This window comes from Lissotriton helveticus, chromosome 6 (assembly GCF_964261635.1).
Source record: "Lissotriton helveticus chromosome 6, aLisHel1.1, whole genome shotgun sequence".
Taxonomy (NCBI): Eukaryota; Metazoa; Chordata; class Amphibia; order Caudata; family Salamandridae; genus Lissotriton; species Lissotriton helveticus.
This window is the reverse complement of record NC_136067.1, coordinates 242,015,685-242,036,992: the sequence shown is the minus strand read 5'-3', so window position 1 is coordinate 242,036,992 and position 21,308 is coordinate 242,015,685. Positions and strand designations below refer to the sequence as shown.

General features: G+C 45.4%; 1 protein-coding gene across 2 annotated transcripts in view; it reads right to left on the bottom strand.

Moving 5' to 3' along the window:
• The window catches only part of CD2AP (CD2 associated protein), an 802,607-nt gene that overhangs the window by 488,174 nt on the left and 293,125 nt on the right, over nt 1-21,308 (bottom strand). For both annotated transcript variants that reach the window (XM_078647692.1, XM_078647691.1), the window contains exon 5: nt 13,959-14,079. In XM_078647692.1, the coding sequence (XP_078503818.1) occupies nt 13,959-14,079 (121 nt within the window). The remainder of the gene's footprint in view (nt 1-13,958; nt 14,080-21,308) is intronic.

The following is a 21,308-nucleotide window of genomic DNA, read 5'->3' as shown; positions in this document are numbered from 1 at the left end:
CCACATTTCTTTGTTGAGGCTACGTAAATCAACGTGCACCCTCAAAGTTCCACAGGATAGTGACCCATTCTGCCGTCAGCCATTGCGGCTGGATGAAGTACGCCTGGCATCACCTGCTCCGAGGACACCAGATGACTCCTTACCATAGTCATACTGGTTCCTGTATCTCTCAGAGCTTCCCCTCTATGGCCATTGATGGTGATCCACTGCCCATACTTGGTAGTATTCGCGGGCACCTGGATCTTTGGAACCATCTCCCGATCACCCAGGGACACTAAGGTGACTCCCGCCCACTCCCTTCCCTTACTTAAGGACATCTCCTCCCCGAGCGCTACACTAGTGACTCCCGGGGCCTTTCCTCCAGTGGGAGGGGGTGGTCTCTTTGGGCATTTCGGGTCTCCTTTGTAATGTCCAATACCACCGCACTCAAAGCAATGGACAACCCTTGGCTGCTGACTCTGGCCAGGGTTAGGGTTCTTCTGCAGGTTAGCCTTAGAGTTGGAAAAGGTGTTTTTCCCCTTAAAGTAATTTTGGGGACCTTTGGAGAACTCTTTCTTATTATCTCCCCCCTCTTTCCTCTGGGGAGCGCCCTGTCCGGACTTCTGAGAATCTCCTCCAGTCCCCTTCGTGGACACTCGGGTACTCGCCCAAATGTCCGCCTCCTCAGCAAGCTTACGGGGGCAAGTAAGTTTGCTGTCTACCAGGTGTTGCCTCAGCTCGGGAAGACATTTCTCGAGTAGATGCTCCTTGAGGATTAAGTCATACAACCCTTGATAGTCCTCCACATCACTACCTTGGACCCACCCTTCCAGGGCTTTCTTGGCAAAATCCAGGAAGTCAACCCAATTTTGTGAGCTCAGCTTGTGGCTGCCCCTAAACCTTTGCCGGTATTTCTCGGGGGTCAACCCAAACTTCCTGATGAGCGCCACCTTCATGGCGGGGTAATTAACCTGTTCCTCCCAGTCTAGGGCCAATAGGGCATCCCTACCTGTCGGAGGCATGTACCGGTATAATCCACCACCCCAATGCTTCTCATGGATCCCATGGGCTCTTAAGGAGACCTCAGACTGCCAGCCACTTGGCTATGTCGTCTCCAGCGGTATAACTGGCGACTACGTCCTTGGGTAAATGGGGCCTGGGCTCCCTGGCAAATTCCTTTGACTCGACACCCTTCGGAGTGATGTTAGGGGCCTGGAATTAGAGTTCTCGTAGCTTGAACTCGTGTTCCATCCTTTTCCTTTCCATCTCCAGCTTGGACTCATGTTCCAACCTCCTCCCCTCCCTCCTTTCTTCCAACTCCATTTTTGCTATTTCCCACCTTAACAGTCTTTCCTCTCTCCTGTCAGCTAACTCGGTTTCTGACAACCCTCTCGATGACACACTGCTGCCCTCCCGTGAGGTTGCCTTGGGGCTGATTGACATCTCACCCACCCCCGGGGGACATTCCGCAGTCCTATCAATGACAGTACCTCTGTCCGATTCCTCCTCCTCCACCGTTCCCTCCGTGTGTGCTTCCACCCATGCTCGCAGACTAGTACGGAGCTCCTCTCTTTTGGCCCCTTGCCTGACAAACACTCCCCTCTCCTGACAGAAATCCTTGAGCTGGGCCACAGTATAGGTCTCCAGCTCTGACATTTCGAATTCCATCTTGTCAGTGAAAAGTGTGGACCACCACCCCGAAGTAGGTGACCAGGATAAGAATTTTGAGGGTCACTTCCACCCACCTCCAGGAAAGAATTTGGAAAAAGCAAAACGTTGAATTTGAGGGCCGCTAGGAGAAAACTCCGGGTGTGTACCTGTGGTGCACACTGAATTATTATGGGGTTCAAAACAAGCACGGCTCGCAATCCCACCCGCTGAGCACCAATTTTATGTTGGACCTGCGATGGGCAAGCCCAGCACAAAGGGGGTAGCTTGGCTCAAGTGACGAGGCAAGTGAAGGCTGTAGTGTTAAGCCGGCTCTGACCCAATAATAACTCCCTGCACACCACACAAAAAGAAGGACACCACACCACTGTTATAGAAAAATACGTTTCGTTTATGTAAAAGTTCTCTGGGTTTGAAGGAAGTTCACTTAGGTAATCACATTCACATTTCTTACATGGGTTTGATTAGCTGTGTACTGGTTTCTCAGGAATAAATAGTTGGACTCAAATAAATATACTGGATAAATATCAGGATTCAATACATTAGAATAAATATCAGCAATGACTGGAATAAACATCAGCAATGACTGGAATAAATATCAGCAATGACTGGAATAAATATCAGCAATGACTGGAATAAATATCAGCAATGACTGGAATAAATATCAGCAATGACTGGACAGTTTCCTAGCAGGTTAGATACTGATCGTTTCACATAAATATCACAGGGTCATTCTGGTATCGCTGCCACCAATTAATCACTTTCAGGGTAAACACATTACGTTTGTCATTCAATGCGGAATGCGTGCTCTTACAGTTTTTGAAGTGTTAACGGGTTCAGGCTCTCTGGGCACAAGATACGCGTGATAATCCCTTAGTTGCACTCACAACTCATTGCGCGTATATCTGGAAGATAAAGGCATAAAATGACTACGGCAAATACACTCCGCGGTCAGCCGGTGCAATGCTACTGCTGCCGGAGGAGTCTGTGCGCTTCTGTCAGCGCAGGCGGGGTTTCCGAAGGCGGCTCCAGTTCACGAGTCTTGGGACCGTCGAACGGGCTGCCGGAGGGGCCAAAACACCTGCGCGCACAGTTCAAAATGAGACCGCATCACAGTTCCACAACAACGCGGCAACTTCAGGGGTAGAGACGGCCCACCTCACTTCGGCGGCGCCGGTAAGCGCTCCAGTCAGTATGGCACTTCTCCCAAGGGCGAAGGGGGGTTCCAGGGGCTCCGTGATCCTCCCTCCGAGCTCACTCACGGGGGGGTTCCCGCCCACACACCAGCTCCCAAGTCACTCGGGCAGGGCAGAGACAGTAATCTCGCCCAAATGAAGGCCAGCCTTTCCCCGCCCCAGCGCAGCACCTCACCTTCTATCCACAAACAGCGCGTCGACGGCGGTGGGTTCGGAGACGTCCGAACGCCCGCCAGGAGGCACTTAAGTTGAAGGTGGCACTTTAAGAGTTGCGGTTGCGATCTCACCACTGGGGGGGTGGGGAGGCTCTAACTATGGCCAAAGTCTCTGAGGGGCAATTGGGCACTCGCTGACCAGGCGCTGAAGGCTAGAGGACACTGCTCACACTTCTGACTGGAACGCCAGTCAGGGTCCACGCCAGCAACCTCTGCTGCTCTTCTGCCTGAACTATCAGCTGCCTCAGGGGGTTAACAGGGCAGGTGTCAATCTGGGGTCAAGTCCTCTTCTTCTGGTGTTCTTTGATCATTCTTCTCCAACATGGCCGCCATGGACTGGGCCTTTTATAGCCAGTGCGCTAGGATGCCAGCACGAGCCAGAAGGTTCTAGAACCTTCCCTGGCTATGTCAATGACATGGCCCTTTCAAGGTATCTTTTTGGTCATTAGGAGCCACCGTACTGGGCTTCCTAAGGCAGCCATTTTGTGTACTTGTAACTCCTGAGGGGATTCCTGTCAGGTTTGCAGGTTACACAAAGTGCGCCAAAACCTTCAAAGGGTCAGAGGTCAGAGGGGCTCCAATGGGAGTCACTCTCATAGGGGACAATGGTGTCCACCATTTTAGGGTAGACAACCCCAGTTGGTTATGCCACCGGTTCCGTCAGGCGCCTTGTACATAGGTGCCAGGAACTTGGTGAGCAACTGGGCATCAAAGAGCATCTAGCCCCATGGGACAACACACAAAAAGGTCCTGGTAGACAAAGAAAAAGCGACAAATTTTAGGAGGCACGGGGGAACAAAATAAATCATAGTGTGAGGGGACTCTCAGAAGCAGACAGGTCTAACAACTTGGCATTCACATTTAGTTTTACACTCATTTTTTACTGACACTTTTTACTAAACCAACAGTTTTCTGCAAACACGGATTCTTAAGTTTGAGCAACTGCTCTTGGATTTTATCTATATATCATATAACAATTTGGTATCTTACCAACTGAGACGTGAAACCTTCAAATTCCCATTGTGCAGCCAATACCTGTAAAGCTGCAACATGATCATCAATGCCCTCGTCAAACTTGGTTGTTCATAAACTGCTTCTCCAATTTGCAAAAGGCATACTGGGATTCATCCACCTCATCCTCTCCATCTGTAGCTTCCAACTGTGGCACATGTTCAAAGACAGGCTGCTTCCTCAAACCCTAAATTGTGTTCCTATATGAATCTTTCCGTTCGGTACTAAATCTGTTCCGACCTACTGCTCCTAGATAGTTGGTGCCAACAGGAGCTTGAGCTAGTTTAAACCACAACATTCCAATGGAACACAGAATATGTCGTAATATCATCTCAAACATTAGGAATAGCGCATTTATAATTAAAGAGAACTTTAAATTACAATTCCGTAGACACCGAACGTGATGTTCCCATCTGCTCCCACAATTGAATGTTTTCCCTTCTTAAATGTAATAAGATAACCCAATGTTATCCAACGGGAGAGGTAGGCCTTGCAATTGTGAAAAGGAATATGCTACTTACCAGTATGCATCTGTTCTTGACATGTAGAGCTACAGAGTTGTACACTTCGCAATAGATCGCCACCTGGTGTTGGGCTCGGATGATTGCAGGTTGTTGTCTTCTTGGAAGAAGTCTTTGTAGTCATGAGATAGGCGACTCCTCCCTTGGACAACACTGCTCATGGTCATCGACTCCATACTCAGATTGTTTTTCGCCATGATGGGAAATGATGGAGTTAGTAGAAGTAAAGCGAAAGGATGTCCATGCGTGTGCATCTAAGTAAGATGAGTACTGGAATGGATACAAGTCCAGAGGAGGCGGGAGGGCGTGTACAACTCTGCAGCTCTACATGCCAAGAACAGATGCATACTGGTAAGTAGCATATTCCGTTCGAGGCATATGAGCTGCAGATTGTACACTTAGCAACGATTGTGCAGCAGTGTCTCCCCTAGCGGTGGTCCCTTGTATCCGTTGCAGCATACTGAAATAGTGTTGTAAGGACAACTTGGCCTACTGCTGCTTGCTGCTTGGCTTGCACGTGAACACAATAGTGTTTAGTGAAAGTGTGTATGGTAGACCATGTTGCTGCCTTACATATGTCCTCTAGTGGTATGTTTCCTAAGAATGCCATAGAGGCTCCTAGTTTGCGAATGGAGTGCGCTCTAGGAGGAATTGTTAGTGTACGTTTAGCTTTTTGATAGCATATTTGAATACACTTTACAATCCATCTGGCAATTCCTCCTTTAGAGATGGGATTGCCTTTGTGTGGGGAAGAGAAAGATACAAATAGTTGTTTTGTCTTTCTGAAGGATTTAGTCCTGTCTGTGTAGTATAAAAGAGCTCTTCTAACATCTAAAGTGTGTAAAGCCCTTTCCGCAACAGAGTCTGGTTTTTGAAAAAACACTGGTAACTCTACTGATTGGTTAAGGTGAAAAGGAGTAATCACGTTTGTCAGGAATTTTGGACTGGGTCTAAGAACCACTTTGTTAGGATGTATCTGATAGAAGGGTTCTTCTATTGTGAATGCTTGTATTTCACTAACTCTTCTGAGAGAGGTGATAGCAACAAGGAAGGCAGTCTTCCATGTTGGGAATTGTAGTTCACACTTGTGTAAAGGCTCAAAAGGGGGACCCATAAGTCTTGTAAGGACCACGTTTAGGTTCCATACTGGTGCAGGTGGTAACCTAGGTGGGATTATTCGTTTTAATCCTTCCATAAATGCTTTTATCGCAGGTACTCTAAAGAGAGATAGATGCTGTCTATTTTGTAAATAGGCTGCAATTGCTGCTAGGTGCAGTCGTATGGAAGAATAAGCCAAGTTGGACCTTTGTAGGTGTAGAAGGTAGCAAATAATATTTTGGATGGAAACATCCAATGGATCAACTTGATTGTTGTTACAGTATATTGCAATTCTTTTCCACTTAGCAGCATAACATGCACTAGTGGTGGATCTTCTAGCTTCTTTAATTATATTCATACAGTCTGATGGTAAGTTTAAGTAGCCAAACTCTAAGACCTCAGGAGCCAGATCGCCAAATTCAGTTGGCTTGGTTCTGGGTGCCTTATTTCTCCATGGTTCTGTGTTAACAGTGATGACGTGAGCCGTAATTTCTGATGTGGAACCAGTGAGAGATCTAGTAGCGTGGTGAACCACAGCTGACGTGCCATGTGGGGGCCACTAGTATTAGTTTGAGAGACTGTTGTCTGAGCTTGCGTACTACTAGTGGAATGAGTGGGAGAGGCGGAAAAGCATACGCAAATCTGCCTGACCAGTTCATCCATATTGCATTCTCCTCCGACCGTGGGTGTGGAAACCTGGCGGCGAAGGTTGGGCATTTTGCGTTTTCGTGGGTGGCAAACAGATCTATTTGTGGCTGCCCCCACCTTTGGAAAAATGGTTGGAGAACCTGTGGGTGCAACTCCCGTTCGTGAATCTGTTGTGACTGACGACTCAACAGATCTGCTATCGGATTGTGAATTCCTGGAAGGTGTTCTACAGTCAGGTGTATGTTTTGAGGGATGGTCCATCTCCAAATGTTCTGTGCAAGCTGGGACAGTTGCAGAGTGTGTCCCCCCCTGTTTTTGTATATAATACATAGCTGTCATGTTGTCCGTCCGGATTAGAACAGCTTTGTTTTGTACTTGTACTTGAAAAGTCTTGAGTGCTAGGAAAATCGCTAGCAACTCTAAATGATTGATGTGGAACAGTTTTTGTTGGCTGTTCCATTGGCCTGGAGTGGTATAGTGCAGGAGATGGGCTCCCCATCCTGTGAGGGATGCATCTGTTGTGAGCACTATTTGTGGAACAGGGTCTAGGAACGGCCGTCCCTTTGTCAAGTTTTTGGTGTTCCGCCATTGCAGAGAGCGATATGTACGGCTGTCCACCAACACCAGGTCTGTGAGCTGACCTTGAGCCTGATTCCACTGTTCTGCTAGACATTCTTGTAGTGGGCGCATTTGCAGTCTTGCGTGAGGAATTATGAAGATGCAAGATGCCATCATGCCTATTAGTTTCATGAACACTCTGGCTTGAAGAGAGTGCTGGAATTGAAAAAGGGAGACTAAGCCCTGAATGCTTTGAATCCTGGCTTGACTGGGATACGCTAGAGCTGCCGATGTGTCTATGGTAGCTCCTAGATATTGGTGAACGTGCGAAGGCTCTAGGTGCGACTTGGTGTAGTTTATTGTAAACCCTAAGTTGTGTAATGTTTGTTTTGTGTGTTGTACACACTGGTTGAACAATCTTGCTTTTATGAGCCAGTCGTCGAGGTAAGGGAAGACATGCATTTGCTGCCTCCTGAGATGTGCTGCTACTACTGCTAAGCACTTTGTAAACACTCGTGGTGCTGTTGTGACCCCGAATGGAAGGACTTTGAACTGATAGTGTTGTCCTTGTATGACAAATCTTAGATACTTCCTGTGCGCAGGATGTATAGGAACATGAAAATAGGCGTCCTTTAGGTCTAGTGTTGTAAGAAAGTCTCCCTGTTCTAGTAATGGGAGTACTTGTTGTAAAGTGATCATGTGAAAATGATCCGATTGTATGTAGTGATTTAGGGGCCTGAGGTCGAGAATCGGTCTTAATGTCCCGTCCTTTTTGGGAATTAGGAAATACAGGGAGTAGACTCCTGTTCCTTGTTCCTGTAAGGGGACCACTTGAATAGCATCTTTTTGTAGAAGTGCTAGAAGTTCCTGTTGAAGCAGGGTTATGTGTTCTATGGACATTGGACGCTGCCTGGGCGGTATGTTTGGGGGGGTTGCTGTGAGTTCTAGGCAGTAACCATGTTGGATAATTTGTCTTACCCACTTGTCTGTGGTGATGGAATTCCAGACAGGTAGGAACTGTGATAGTCTGCCCCCCACAGGAGTGGAATGCTGTAGGGGAGGCAGAGGGAAGTCACTGTTTGGGAGTGGAAGAGGAGCGGTTGTTGTTATTACCTCTACCTCTTCCCTTATTGTTGTTGCCTCTGTACCCTCCTCTAAAGTAGCCTTTATTAGAGGGGCTTTGTGTATGTGTTTTAAAAGATGATGCGTTATCTGCGCTGGTCTGCTTGGAGCCTCCTCTATAAGAGGAGCGACGAAAAGAACTTCTAGTCTGGGTGGATTGTAATGCACCCATAGACTTAGCAGTGTCTGTGTCCTTCTTCATCTTCTCTAGTGTGTTATCTACTTTAGGCCCGAAAACAACTGGTTCTGATTGAAGGGCTGGTTCAGGATGGTAGTTTGTACTTCTGGTTTGAAACCTGAAATGCGTAACCATGCATGACGTCTGAGGATAACACTAGTGTTAACTGCTCTGGATGCTGTGTCAGCTACATCTAGAGCGCATTTAATTGAGGCATTAGATATTAGTTTGCCTTCTTGTAAAAGCTCTGCTGGCTGATCTTTGTATTGATCTGGTAGGTGTTCCATTAATTTTTCTAGTTGGTCGTAGTGAGCCCTGTTGTAGCATGAGAGTAAGGCTTGTGTGTTTGCTATGCTCCATATGTTTGTTGCTTGCGCAGCAATCCGTTTCCCTGACGCATCAATAATCTTTGATTCTTTGTCAGGCGGGGGGGTGTCACCAGAAGTCTGAGAATTGGCTCTTTTACGTGCATTTGACACTACCAAAGAGTCTAATGGCAGATGTCCTTTAATGTAGACTGGATCAGCTGGTGCTGGTCTATACTTTTTCTCTATTCTGGGATTTAGTACCCTACACCTTACTGGATCTTTAAAAATCTCTGGAGCATGTTTAATGACCCCTTTGATCATAGGTAGTATTTGAGTAGACCTTTGTGACTGCTCAAAAGTGTCTAATAAGAAATCCTCCTCAATGGCATCAGAGTGCATTGGAACCCCGTGGTAAAGTGCAGCTCTGTTTAATAGATGATTGAACCCAATACTATCCTCTGGAGGGGAAGGTTTTGTTGGGTAGTACTGAGGATCAGGGATGTCTGGTGCATTATTTGGTGGGAAATTATATGCATCATCCTCTTTGGGATATTCTGGGTTGACATCTTCATCCTCATCTAAAGGGTATGTATGTGGCTCTGGTACATCATCCCCCCCACCTAAGTCATACTCTTCGTCAGTGTGGTGTGATGATGCAGGAGATTGAGCAGGAGAAGTTATAGGCTCAATATAGGGAGTGATAGGAGAGGAAGAAGGTGAAGGAGAGGAAGGGTGCATTGGAGAAGTTGCACAATCCTTTTTGGCAGGAACCACAGTTGGAAGTGGTGTGTCTGCTGTTCTTTTCTTATGAGGAATTGCTTCCACATGTCCAGTTTTTGGATTAATATAGACTTTTTTCTGTTTAGGATCTGATTTAAACAGATCTTCCTCTTCTATAATCTTCCTCGGCGTCGATTTCTTCAGTGCCGATAGTAGTTGTTTAGTGTCTTTTGCCTTAGGAGGAGTGATTGATTCCTGTGGCAATTTCTTCGGTGCCGAAGGTGGTTTAGGCTTGTCTGTATCAGGCCATGGAGTCTTTGGTACCATTATCGAAGATTTCGGCGTGGAGACAGGTTTTGTTGGGCCTGCAGCGCCGGAATCTAGCTTCCCTTCTTTACTTTTGGAACCGGATGGTTTCGGAGTCGATGCTTTCGGGTCCGTTACAGTTTTTGGCTTCGGCACCGATGTCTGTTTAGGTTTGGGAGCCGAAGAGTCTTTGGGCGCCAAAGGGCGTGTTAGCTTCGGTGCCGAAGAGTCCTTCGGTGTCGAAGGATGTTTCGGTGCCAATGGAGGAGGTGGAATTGGCACATGTGGTTTTTTCGGTGCCGAGGCACGGGAAAGCGTAGTCTTTTTCCTCGGAGTCTAGCCCGAAGGCGGGGCGTCGGAGGGTAAATTTCCGTCTCGACTGGGCCCCATGGGCGGAGTGCTGACCGTTGCCTTTGGTATGGCCAGTGTCTGTTGTGCAGGGGCAGAGGTACTCACGTTGTCGAGATGGAATCGAATCGTCAGAGTCCTCAGCTCCCGATATGATCTGGAGATCAGGCGAGTCTTCCTCGGCGACTAGTGGAGCCTCGTCCTCGGAGATATCTTCGAGTGGGTTCTCGTCCTCAGAGACGTCTTCTTCGACGATCTCCTCCGCAAAGATGGCCTTCGGTGCTGGCGCTGATCTCATCTCGTGTCGACGGGCCCTCCGATCCCGAATGGTCTTCTTCGATCGGAAGGAGGCACAGGCTGTGCAGGTCGACTCGTCGTGTTCTAGCGATAGACAGAGGTTGCAAACCTCGTGATGGTCGCTATGAGGGAATTTTGCTCGACATACCGGGCATCTCTTGAATGGAGTTCTGTCCATGAGGCGTAGGCCCGCGTCGACGCACCGGGATGTAGCTGGTGATGTCGAAAAGTTTATTCGATGTCGAAAGTTGTTTGTCTAAAGTTTCACGCTTCGAAAATGTCGAAAAGAGTCTTTTCTAGCCGGAGCGGAAAACTTTCATCCGAACCCAGTGGCGGAAAAAAACAATCTGAGGATGGAGTCCATGACCATGCGCAGTATTGTCCAAGGGAGGAGTCACCTATCTCGTGACTACAAAGACTTCTTCCAAGAAGACAACAACCTGCAATCATCCGAGCCCAACACCAGGTGGCGATCTATTGCTAAGTGTACAATCTGCAGCTCATATGCCTCTAACATTAAGTTAAGAGTATAGACTTTTTCACTACCAGGATATGTTATAATTAGAAGTGCATGTCCTACTTTTTAAATATACTGCACACTGCCCTATGGGCTGTTACGGGCCAACCCCATGGGTTACTTAAGTATTAAAAAGAAAGACATAGGCCTGGCAAAAGGCTTATTTCACCAGGCCGAAATGGCAGTTTAAAAATGTATACACAGACTGCAATGGCAGGCTTGAGACCGGTTTGAAAGGCTACTTAAGTGGATGGCACAATCAGAGATGCAGGTCTAATAGTAGCATTTAATTTACAGGCCCTGAGCACATGTAGCATCACTTTACAAGGGACTTACACCTAATTGGCACATTTAATTTACTTATAAACCAATTTTACCATGTTGAAAGGAGAGAACACTATAGCACAGGTAAAGGATGCAAAGTCCTAAAGGAAAATAAAAACGGTTCCGAAAACAGGAGGGTTAAGGTAATACGTTTGGGGATGACCCTGCTGAGAAGGCAAAGAACAACATCAGCCCAACCGGATGTCTTAAAAAACCTGAAAAAAAGTCTTAACAAAGAGGATGATCCAGACTGTAAGATGTCCAAGGAACAGCTTTTCCTCTTTCGAGGTCAGGGTCCCCTGAAAGAGACTTCTCCTAGCCTGCAGATGTGCAAGTACCCTTAAGAACCTCTGGTGCTTATTCGCACTACAACAGCTGGCACTACTGAAGAATCCCAACACATTATTAAAGAAACAGCAGTAGTAAGTAAAAACATTTGACAGGATTGTGCTTTAGAAATATTATAATAACAGTAACCACAATAATATGAATATGAAAAGCTGTCAGGAGCTGGAACCCATTTGGAAATAAGGGCATGAAAGACAGTTTATAATAAAATCTAAAGGATAACCAACTGTTGCATGGAATGAAGAAACACCAAGAGAAGAAATACTTAAAAATGAGGGAAATTTTAAAGGTGCACAACATAAAATCCTAAATGTTATTGAGAGTCCCACAGAGAGTGGATGTTGGACAAGACAGACATTTTTAGTTCACATTAGGTGTTGCCTGCATTCTGGGGGATGAAGAAGCCAATGACACAAAATACACAGTGGACCGGAGTTGGAAAAGCAAACTTGCAAAAAACTTTTTTGAGATAAAGGAAAACCCTAGATGAGGTTTCTTCAAATAGTAAGGTAATAGAATAGCAAGAAAAGTCTTGTGATTTACTGTCTCAAAAGAAAATGTGATCAAGGGTAATAACCAAATAGATTCCTCCAACCATTTAACGTGCTCACGGCATATCCAGCACCTAAATGGTGCCCATTTTAGTGCTAATTAAGATTTATTTATCAGAATAGAGAAGATGATAGATTTTGAAAAAGGTTTACCAGGTGTCACCTTGCATCAACAATCCTATATTTGCTGAGTACATCCGAGTAGGAGGCAGTTGCCGGAAACCAAGAGGTTATCTATTGACAAGTCCACTATTTGTTTACATTTACCGCATCGCAAAACACGGAGGAGAAATAAGCAAGGTTTGACTTTGGACCTTATTAATGTAGGCACATCACTGATTATATTGAATTTAGTGAACCTTGCTCATTCTACAGAATATACATTTTTTTTTCTAATGGTATATGTCATGGTACCTATTAGAGTGTCACCTAAAACAAAACGACAGACACAGACACAATTCCCTCATCATCTAACCAGCTTGCTTTCTCTCATTCCACCCGGCAGGCTCACATATAGGCCTATGTACCTTAATGAAGAGTAGAATCTCGAAACACATGCTCTTGCGTTTGTTTAAATCACAGGCCACTGCATATCAGCATAATGCGTGCAATATTGTTCTACACCAGACAAAAATCAATCAAGTGTCCCTTTTCGCTCTCTACATGCACACTTTTCTTTCTCCATAAGCAGCATCAGTAAAAAGCAGTATACTCAACCACTGCCCTTCATCCGTTTCCATCTCAAGTCTTTGCGTGAATCACACACAAACACCATTTGTTTCTCTTCCACACATATACACTCTTGTGGACCATATCAAAAACGTATGATGGGCTTTAAGCACACACTTTGCTTACCATTAGTTGGCTTTCTGGTCACTTATTTGCTTGCTTCATACTCAATGGCTTTCCTTGTTCTTTGTGCGTTTGTCCCTCACCCCGGGGCATCGCTATGTTACCTTCCTTTTCACTGGATGACTTCTAACCTTCTACTGCTGGTGTGGCGCCGCGGCCAGGGCGACTGACGCTGGAATCTGGGGACCACGGTTCGATCCCCGGCTCCGGCGGCAGGTTAGCCCAGCACCATGTGACTCTGGGCAATAGCTCGCTTAATCTTCCCGACGGCCCCCCAGCGCCTAGAGACCCTTACGGGTGATTGTGCGCTTTACAAATGTGGACTTTACTTTACTGCTCACTTTTAAAGCACTGAAAGTGTGTGTTGTCTTGCGCTCTTTTGTGCTGCTCTCCCCCAAAAATACGCCCACGCCCACATGGTCCGAGTTTCTCCACAGTCCAAAACATGCTCTCTTGCTAGTGTGCTGATTCTCCTATTGGAATACGTTCCCCCACATTATGCAGTCTATGTTCTTCCCTTCTCCCTCGAATTCCATTGATCTCCAACCCCATGCAGTATATAACAAAAGACATTTTTAATATTTTTGGTGGGCCCAGCAGCTGCCAGGACTCTTTACTTTCATAAAGCGCTTTCAGACTTTTACAAATTCATTATTTTAATTTACTGTTCCAAGTGGCATGTGCTACACTGAATTAGTAAATATAAAAAATACAAGGGTTCCTAGATCAGGAGGGGTACGCAAGTCTACTCGCCTATGGAATGACACAGCTGCCAACAGCGTCATGACGTTTGCTCACTTTATCTCACCTTTTCTTTTTGGCAATGCTGCACAGCATCACCAAAAAATATTGGCAATACCAATTGCTCAAAAAAGGAAGACGCGTTGGATCTGCCAATGTATTTGAAACAAACATTTGGCCAATGATAGTGTATCCTCTTGTTTGCTCCTTCGTTTATGTGGGTTTGCGAAGAAGAGAATCTGGATTATACTATGAGGAAATCCAGTAGAAGGCTTTTGCTGCTAGATAACAGCTAACAACACAGGAGAGGAAGAAGCATGGGAGCAGTGGGGACTAATGCCATTTGACCCAAAGATTGGATACATACCTAGCCGGTATGGTTTTGAAAAAAGGGAACATACGAATTTACCTAAGAGAATCATACTACATTAGTACACACTGTATAACTTCACCTGAATCGTCAAGGTCTTCTTGTGTTTCAGAGTCATCTATCAGGTCAATCTCTTTCACAAAATTTGACGGAAACAATCCGCTCTTCCCATTAAGTGTTCCGCTCCACCAGCCTTCCTCTACCTACAGAAAGTAAAAACAGGATTTTCTGGAACTGTGATAAAGGTTATGTAAATTTCACCACCTTAAAGTACAGCTATTTAGAGTATACAAGCTTAGAAAATTTCACCCAATATAGAAACAATATTTCATGATAAGCGCACGTAGGTAAAGTTATAACGTCTCAAACATCAAGTAAATCACTACCAAAACACTTTGGCCACAGTTACCAGTTATCTGACAAATGGGCCAGATTTTCCCACCCAAAGAGTTACTGATACCAGAGGTTGAAGGCGATGGAGGTAGTCGGGGACTTCCAGTTACTGCAGGTGTGGGGAAATGCGACCCTGTTCGAGTTAGACCCCTTGGTCTGCTTCTCCTTGTAATTCAAAGTAAACGTTGAATGGTTCTGCTGTGTTCAGATTATGTTAACAACCCCATCGGAGTTAAGAGGTCACTCATAATGAGCGATTCTGGCATGGTCTTATACGGATTATAAAAATAATACTGGGAATGTTGAGAAGGATTTTGGACTCGAAAATTTATAAAGAAAACCCTAAAAAATAATGAGGGAGCCTCTGGGCCCCTCACAACCTGGGTACATAATGCTACAGACTACAATGTTTTCTGTTGGGTATCGCAATTTCTTGTGTGAAAAAAATATATATAAAAAATATATATGATGTCTAAACTGTCACACCTATGTCTAAAAACCAATGTATGGTCTGAAGGAGTAGGAGTGTGGGCCTATCTTGACATCGACATCAACATCCCCACAGTAAAATTATTAAAATAGACAGCACACAACAATTCCATTAATTAATAAGTATATTCAAAGTCATATACCCAAATTAAACTAATTTCTTCTTAGGCGGCTGTCATGAACAGAAATAATAAACAACGTGACTTGGTGAAAAGGTGACACAAAGTGCAAAAGTGCTCGACACAACACAATACAAAATATATATGCATGAAGCAATTCACGAACTACCTGTCCTCTGTATATCAAACAGTTAAACAAACAACCTTTCTCATTATTCATTTTTGTAAGGATGGCTGACCAATAATATAGTCGTCCGCGTTTCTACCCTGTATGTATGAGTTAATGGATACACATCACTGCGGGTCTTCCTCAGGGCTAAATGCAAAGAGATTATTTGGGAATCAAGACTCCTCCAATCCAGGATGGAGCCCACGGAAAAGATCAACAAGTATCCACACAATTTTTATTAAGGAAGGGGGAAATTTAACGAAATTACCATTTTGTAACTTAAGTCAATATCCAATAAATATGAAAAAAATAGACTCATCCAACACAGGATGGATCCCACAGCAAGGATTAAAAATCAGCCACATGAATTTCTTCAAAGAAAAGGGTGGGGCTTTGAGGGGTGGGGGAGGGGTTGGTTATTTCAATAAAATTACCATTTGGTGACTGGAGTCAAAATCCACTATATATATTGTTTTACAAACTCCACAGTATCCCCCGAGGTTTCATCAACAACTTTTCAATACGAATAAAGTCATCCTGTGGCGCTGACACCATACATATTTTATTCACGCAAAGAAATTGTGATACCCAACAGAGCGTATAAAGAAAACCCAGCAGAGTAAATGCTAGTCTCACAAACTCTGATACAGTACAGACCCTGAAAATGCACAAGGGCACCACAGATGGGTTCTTAATCAGATCAGCAGCAAATGCTTCTTGCTCTGTCTGTTTTAGGGTATATGAAAAGTCACAAACTGCGGACCACGCTATCATGGTCAGAACCCAAACGTCACATGCATTCGTGGCAAAGAATCTCCACCAACACTGGTTGATTTTTGACAGGCTTATTATACAACATTTTTGGGAAAAACAAGGACTGTCTGCTATTGATCCGGAACACTCTTCTGTACCTCCGACTGGCTGCAGTGTGGGCTTGAGAGGTAAGAGCTGGGACAGAGATGGGCAGCCAACGCACACTTATAGATCACACTTCCAGGTCTGCGAGGTTAGCAGTGGCACAGGGACCCACTGAGGCTGTAAACAGCAAGCAACAAACGAGAACTGCCTGAGAGGACAGGCAGGGCCCCAGCCACGCTGGCTGGTCTCTCTCATTCGGAGGGTCTATGGGTCACTGCGACCGGGCCTGGTTTGGTGGCGTCAGGTGAGGGGGCTGGGCCAAGTAGGAAGTGTCACAGACAGTACCGCATTGCAGTGGAGGAGAGCGCCATCCCCATGAAGGACGTTGCACAAGGACACAGGTGAGAGGGTTCTACACTATGAAGTGGGGTGAACACGGTTTGAAGAAGGTCACCCTGTGGGATTCCCCCCCCACTTTTTTCTCCTCAATACACACACAATGCTGGGACAACAAAACACTTACGACTACTATCATGCTTTCTCGCAGTTCATCTAGAAAGCCTCCACCCAAATCTGGGTATGGCAGTGGGCTGAAAAGCCTCTGCTCTCCTCTGGAAATGGCAGAGGGTCAGCAGTTCAACAGCGATGAGTGCTAAAAAAAAAAAAAAAAGAGAGAGAAAGAATGACCAGTGCTCACTAAACAACTTGACTTGAGTTGAATGACTCAGCGGGACGCAGGTGAGGGTGCTCTTGCTGGCCCTAGTTTCTTCAACTACAGAACACCAGACCCCATACAGATAAAGGCTCATGTCGAGGCGAGTGAACTCAGGTAGCACGGACCATGGTAAGGAGGCATCTGGACACTATCAAACCTGGAGATGGGGGGGGGGGGGAAGGGTGGCCTGTGGCAAAGCAGAAGACTTTAAGACATGTCATCTACGCTCTGTCAGATAGAATCCAAACAGGTGCAGCACTTGGCCAGATGTCTCAGCATGGTGAAAGAAAAGCCAGGCACATTTCTTAAAATCACCAACCAATCCTAAAGTAAAGTAATCTTGCTCACCAAAAGTGCCCACAGAAACCGTCCAGCAATGTGGGGCCCAACACGGACCCAAAGGAGCTCATCAGTTTGTCCACCCTCTGTCATTGAAATGACTGTCGAGGTAAATTAGAGCTCCTGACCAGTCCTGGACTACCTAATCAATTTCCAAATCTGCGGGCCCAAGGTTAGCCCTGCTCCCTCCACTGCTCCTAATAGTTTCAGAAGACAGTGGCATAAAATAAAATCTGACCTTTTTATGAATAAATTCCTGGTAAATATGAATCAAGAATCAAGGAATATCAATGATGGTCTAGCAGACTACCATAATACTGTACATATAGATAATCTGGCCCCTCTGAAACCAAATTCTAAGTCAACGCAACGAACACATGCAGCTTGGTATTCCCAGGAACTGCGCAAGGAGAAATGCCTCTAAAAATTTGGAGAGTTGCTGGCATCACTCCCATGATCAAATCGACGGATTTAGGGGACCTCTTTAGCTCTTTATCATAAGAACTTAAAAAACGCCCGTAGAATTCACATTGGTTCACAACTTAACCAGGCAGGGAATGCTCATAAAGAGTTATATCAAATCCTTAAATCCTTCACTAACCCAAGAGCCTGCAAAAATTACGCTACTCCATCCCAAGAATTGTGTGATGATATTGCTAATCACTTTGAGCATAAAATCAATCTAATCTATGATAATTTACTAAAGATAGGAGCCCCGTGAATGATACTTCAAATTTCTGTCCTTTGACCGTAACCAACGGACATCGCTTGGAAAGTTTTACACCTCTTACCGTAGACATAGTGGAGACATTACAAGTAGCTAAATAAGGGTCACCCAGGGATGTTATCCCAGCCAGGATCTCCTCTCTGCTGTACAAACAGCTGGCTCCAGTTATCTGATCAATACTCAACATCTCTATGAGGGAGGGCCAACTACTTCTAGAATAGAAAGCCACACAGATAATCCACATTCAAAATAAGGCTAATGCCCCAGTAGAGGATCTATCTAATTACCGCCAATTTCTCTTCAGCCACTTCTGAGTAAACTATTAGAAAACCATAAACAACTCTCTGAATATATTGAATCCACAGGTTGCCACGATTCCTCAGAGTCTGAGTTTAGACCAACGTATAGCACTGAGTCAGCACTAATTGCTGTCACTGATAATATAAGATACTCCCTCGACAACAGCCAGGCAGTATTATTGGTGTTGCTGGATCAGTTGGCAGCCTCCAACATAGTATCTAATTCTATTCTGCTCATGAGACTCCTGGATATTGAGATCAGTGAACAAGCCTTCCAATGGTTCATGAGTTTCATTACCCATCGGACACAGACCATTACTCTTGGCTCCTTCAGCTCGTGAACTATGGAACTAACCAAAGAAATGCCTCCGGTTTCTTGCCTTAGCTTACTTTAATATGGATGTAGCTCCGCTGGCAAAGCTTCTACGAAAGCTTGGCTTTACTCCAATTTCATATGCTTATGACACCCAACTTACTGTCATTCGAACAAAACTAAGAATACACAGGCCTCCTTTTCAGAAGGTATGACAGCAATTGCTTACTGGATGGCAAACACTTTTCTACAGCTAAATGCCAGGAAAACTGAGATCATGCTTTTCGGGGATGCCCCAAAGGTCTAGTCTCCAGAGAGTGGAGGCCACCCGAATTAGGAGTGTGGTTCTGAAAAATCTGGATTCATATAATAGTACTGGACTCGAGAATAAAAACTTCGTCGAAATAGGACGAATTTGGTATCAAAAGACCGAGAATGACGAGTACATCAAGTACATGTATTTTCGGCGTATTCGAGTGACGATTTCACCTCGAAATCGTCATTTACATTCTAAAAACCCTTAGCTACATGTTGCCCTTTACATAGGCCTTAATCCAGTTGAATTTGATTCCACAAGGACACATACTCCTTAATCGACTTCTCCCTGACCCCAGTACAAGTTAGAACCATTGCCCCATGCCGAACTCGTTAGGTCAGTTCCCTCTCAGTGGCCGAGCAAGATAGCATCTAGGCTCAACCAGCCATAAAACCATTTCAGCGCGCACACCTGCCATATCTCGCTCACATCTTTCTCCACTCCTTTTCTTCACTTACTTTATGATGGGGAGGTGACCGTTTTTATTAGGGGTCCAGCGATATCTGATGAAATGTTGGGCCTTGCCGGATGATTTGTTATGGGCAGCACGACGTGAAATATGTACATGTCATCATGACTCTGCTTTTCTTTTGTAATCAGTAACTATAAATGAAATACCACGAATCCTAGGAATGTTTTGCCCAAGGCTGAAAATTACGTATAAGAAGAGAAGCCTGACTTCGTGAAAGTGTGCAGTCTCCTGAGAATATACTCGTATTATACTTCTAGGACCCTGTTACCTTGGTTGCAGCCAATAAACTAATCTTTGACTTCACCTAGAAGACTCCGAGTTTCTGTAGGTCTGACTCAGGAGAACCCGAGGTCTCTGGGTGTTGATCCCCTGGCACCGCTGGGTTACCGGTTCTGTGCCGGTTCTTAAAAACCCAGTACCTCAGTTGGCGCCCAGCGTTTGGGGCGATTCCAGTGGTACCAGTCAGCCTGAAGATCGTGAGGAGCTTCGTGTGGAAATTCCGGAGGAGGGCCCACCACCTCATCGACCCCTGCATGTCGACGTGGTCTTTGCTGCGAGGTTCCCCGCTTCCCGACGGCTACAAGGACTGCTGCCCTGGCTATCGCCCTGATGTTGGACCCTTGAAATTTTCGGTAGAGCGAAACGCTGAGACGAGTCTTCTGGTGACGCCATCGATATTTTCAGTTAAGTATAAGTGGAGCGTCTCCCAGTCCTTAGTTGGACTTACTTTGTGGTATCTTGGAGATACAAAAGGTTTTTATTGGTTCTTGCAAGCACCATAACCGAAGGACTCGTGTATTCACGAGAAATATCGTAATCGATAAATCCTTTGAAGTTTTGGAACTAGACTAGAGAGCGAGGATGCCTAGTCTTAGACTCGGGAATTGGTTTTGTCTTGGTAGTAATAATAGGGGCTCCCGATTGGAGGACTCATGTCCGGTTCCTCCAGTTGGAACTCCAACTTACGAACTATACGTTAAACATGGGGTAGGCCCCATCGTTTACAACGAGGTATGGATTAAATACACTAGGAAAGATGGTGTTTTAAAATGGCCCCAATATGGTAGCTTCGATTCTGAAATCTTAGACAACCTTGAAGTTAAACTCTTCAAAAAGAAAGCCCGGACGGCGATGTTTGACTCTTTCCGCTTATGGCGCAAAGAAGCCAAACAAAAAGAAATTAAATTAGCTAAGAAAAATAAGAGAGAAGGGGGACTTTCAGTAATGCAAGCTGCTGTGCAGTTTAAAGATAATGAGGAAGAGCAGATAAATGAGCAGTTGCACAGGCAACGTAAAATGGCAATAGATAAGTGTTATCCAGTTTTGCCGTCTTTTCAGCAAGGGACAGGAAAAGAGCGTGAAAAAGACCCATTAATGTCGCAATTATTAACTTCACCACCCCCCTATGCGCAGAATGCCACAGCACCCCCGCAACCTTTAGTTGCACAAGCTGCGCCTCCGGCTCTTCCACAGCACCCACCAGCTGCTCTTCAGCTGGCTCCTACTTCTTCGGTGCAGCCTCCTCCAGGCCCACCGACCACTTCTGTTTCATCTGTGTTTTCTACGATTTTGCCTACTGTACTTTCTACATCTCCTAATGCCCCCTCTATGATTTTGCCTAGTACCACATCTATTATTCCTGATACCTCTTCTGCCATCTCTACCCCCGCCTTACCTCACCCCGTTTGTTCATCTGTTTGTCCTTCAGTTTCACCTTCCATTCGGCAGAAAATGGCGAGCACTGTTACTAATCTTCTTTTACCTCTTTTCGGGTCGCCTGCTACGACCCCTAACATAGGAAGAAGACAGTTGCGAAGTCAACTGCCTGATTATCAAGAGAGGGATTCCCTGAATAGTTTAGCTCGGAAATGGGTCCTGGACACTGCAAAATATGATGTAGTCTGTCATGGAAGTCTTCCACCAATGGGAAGCAGCGACACAGAGATATGTGTTCGAACAGATGTGCGTCTTTCTTGGCGAAGATTTAGAAGACAATGATCAAGAATGCATCCCACAAGAGATGTGTCGTGTACGATTTAAATTTGGAGAGGGTATGATTGTAGGTCCCGATGTGGAAAAAGCAGTTGAAATGCTATTTTCATATCGAAGTAAGGGAAGCAGTTCTGGGTCACCATCGGAATCTAGTGCATCTAGTAGGAAAAAGGCACCACAATACCCTATGAGAGAGGTTCCCCCACAGTAGAGGGAGGGTGACGCGACAGC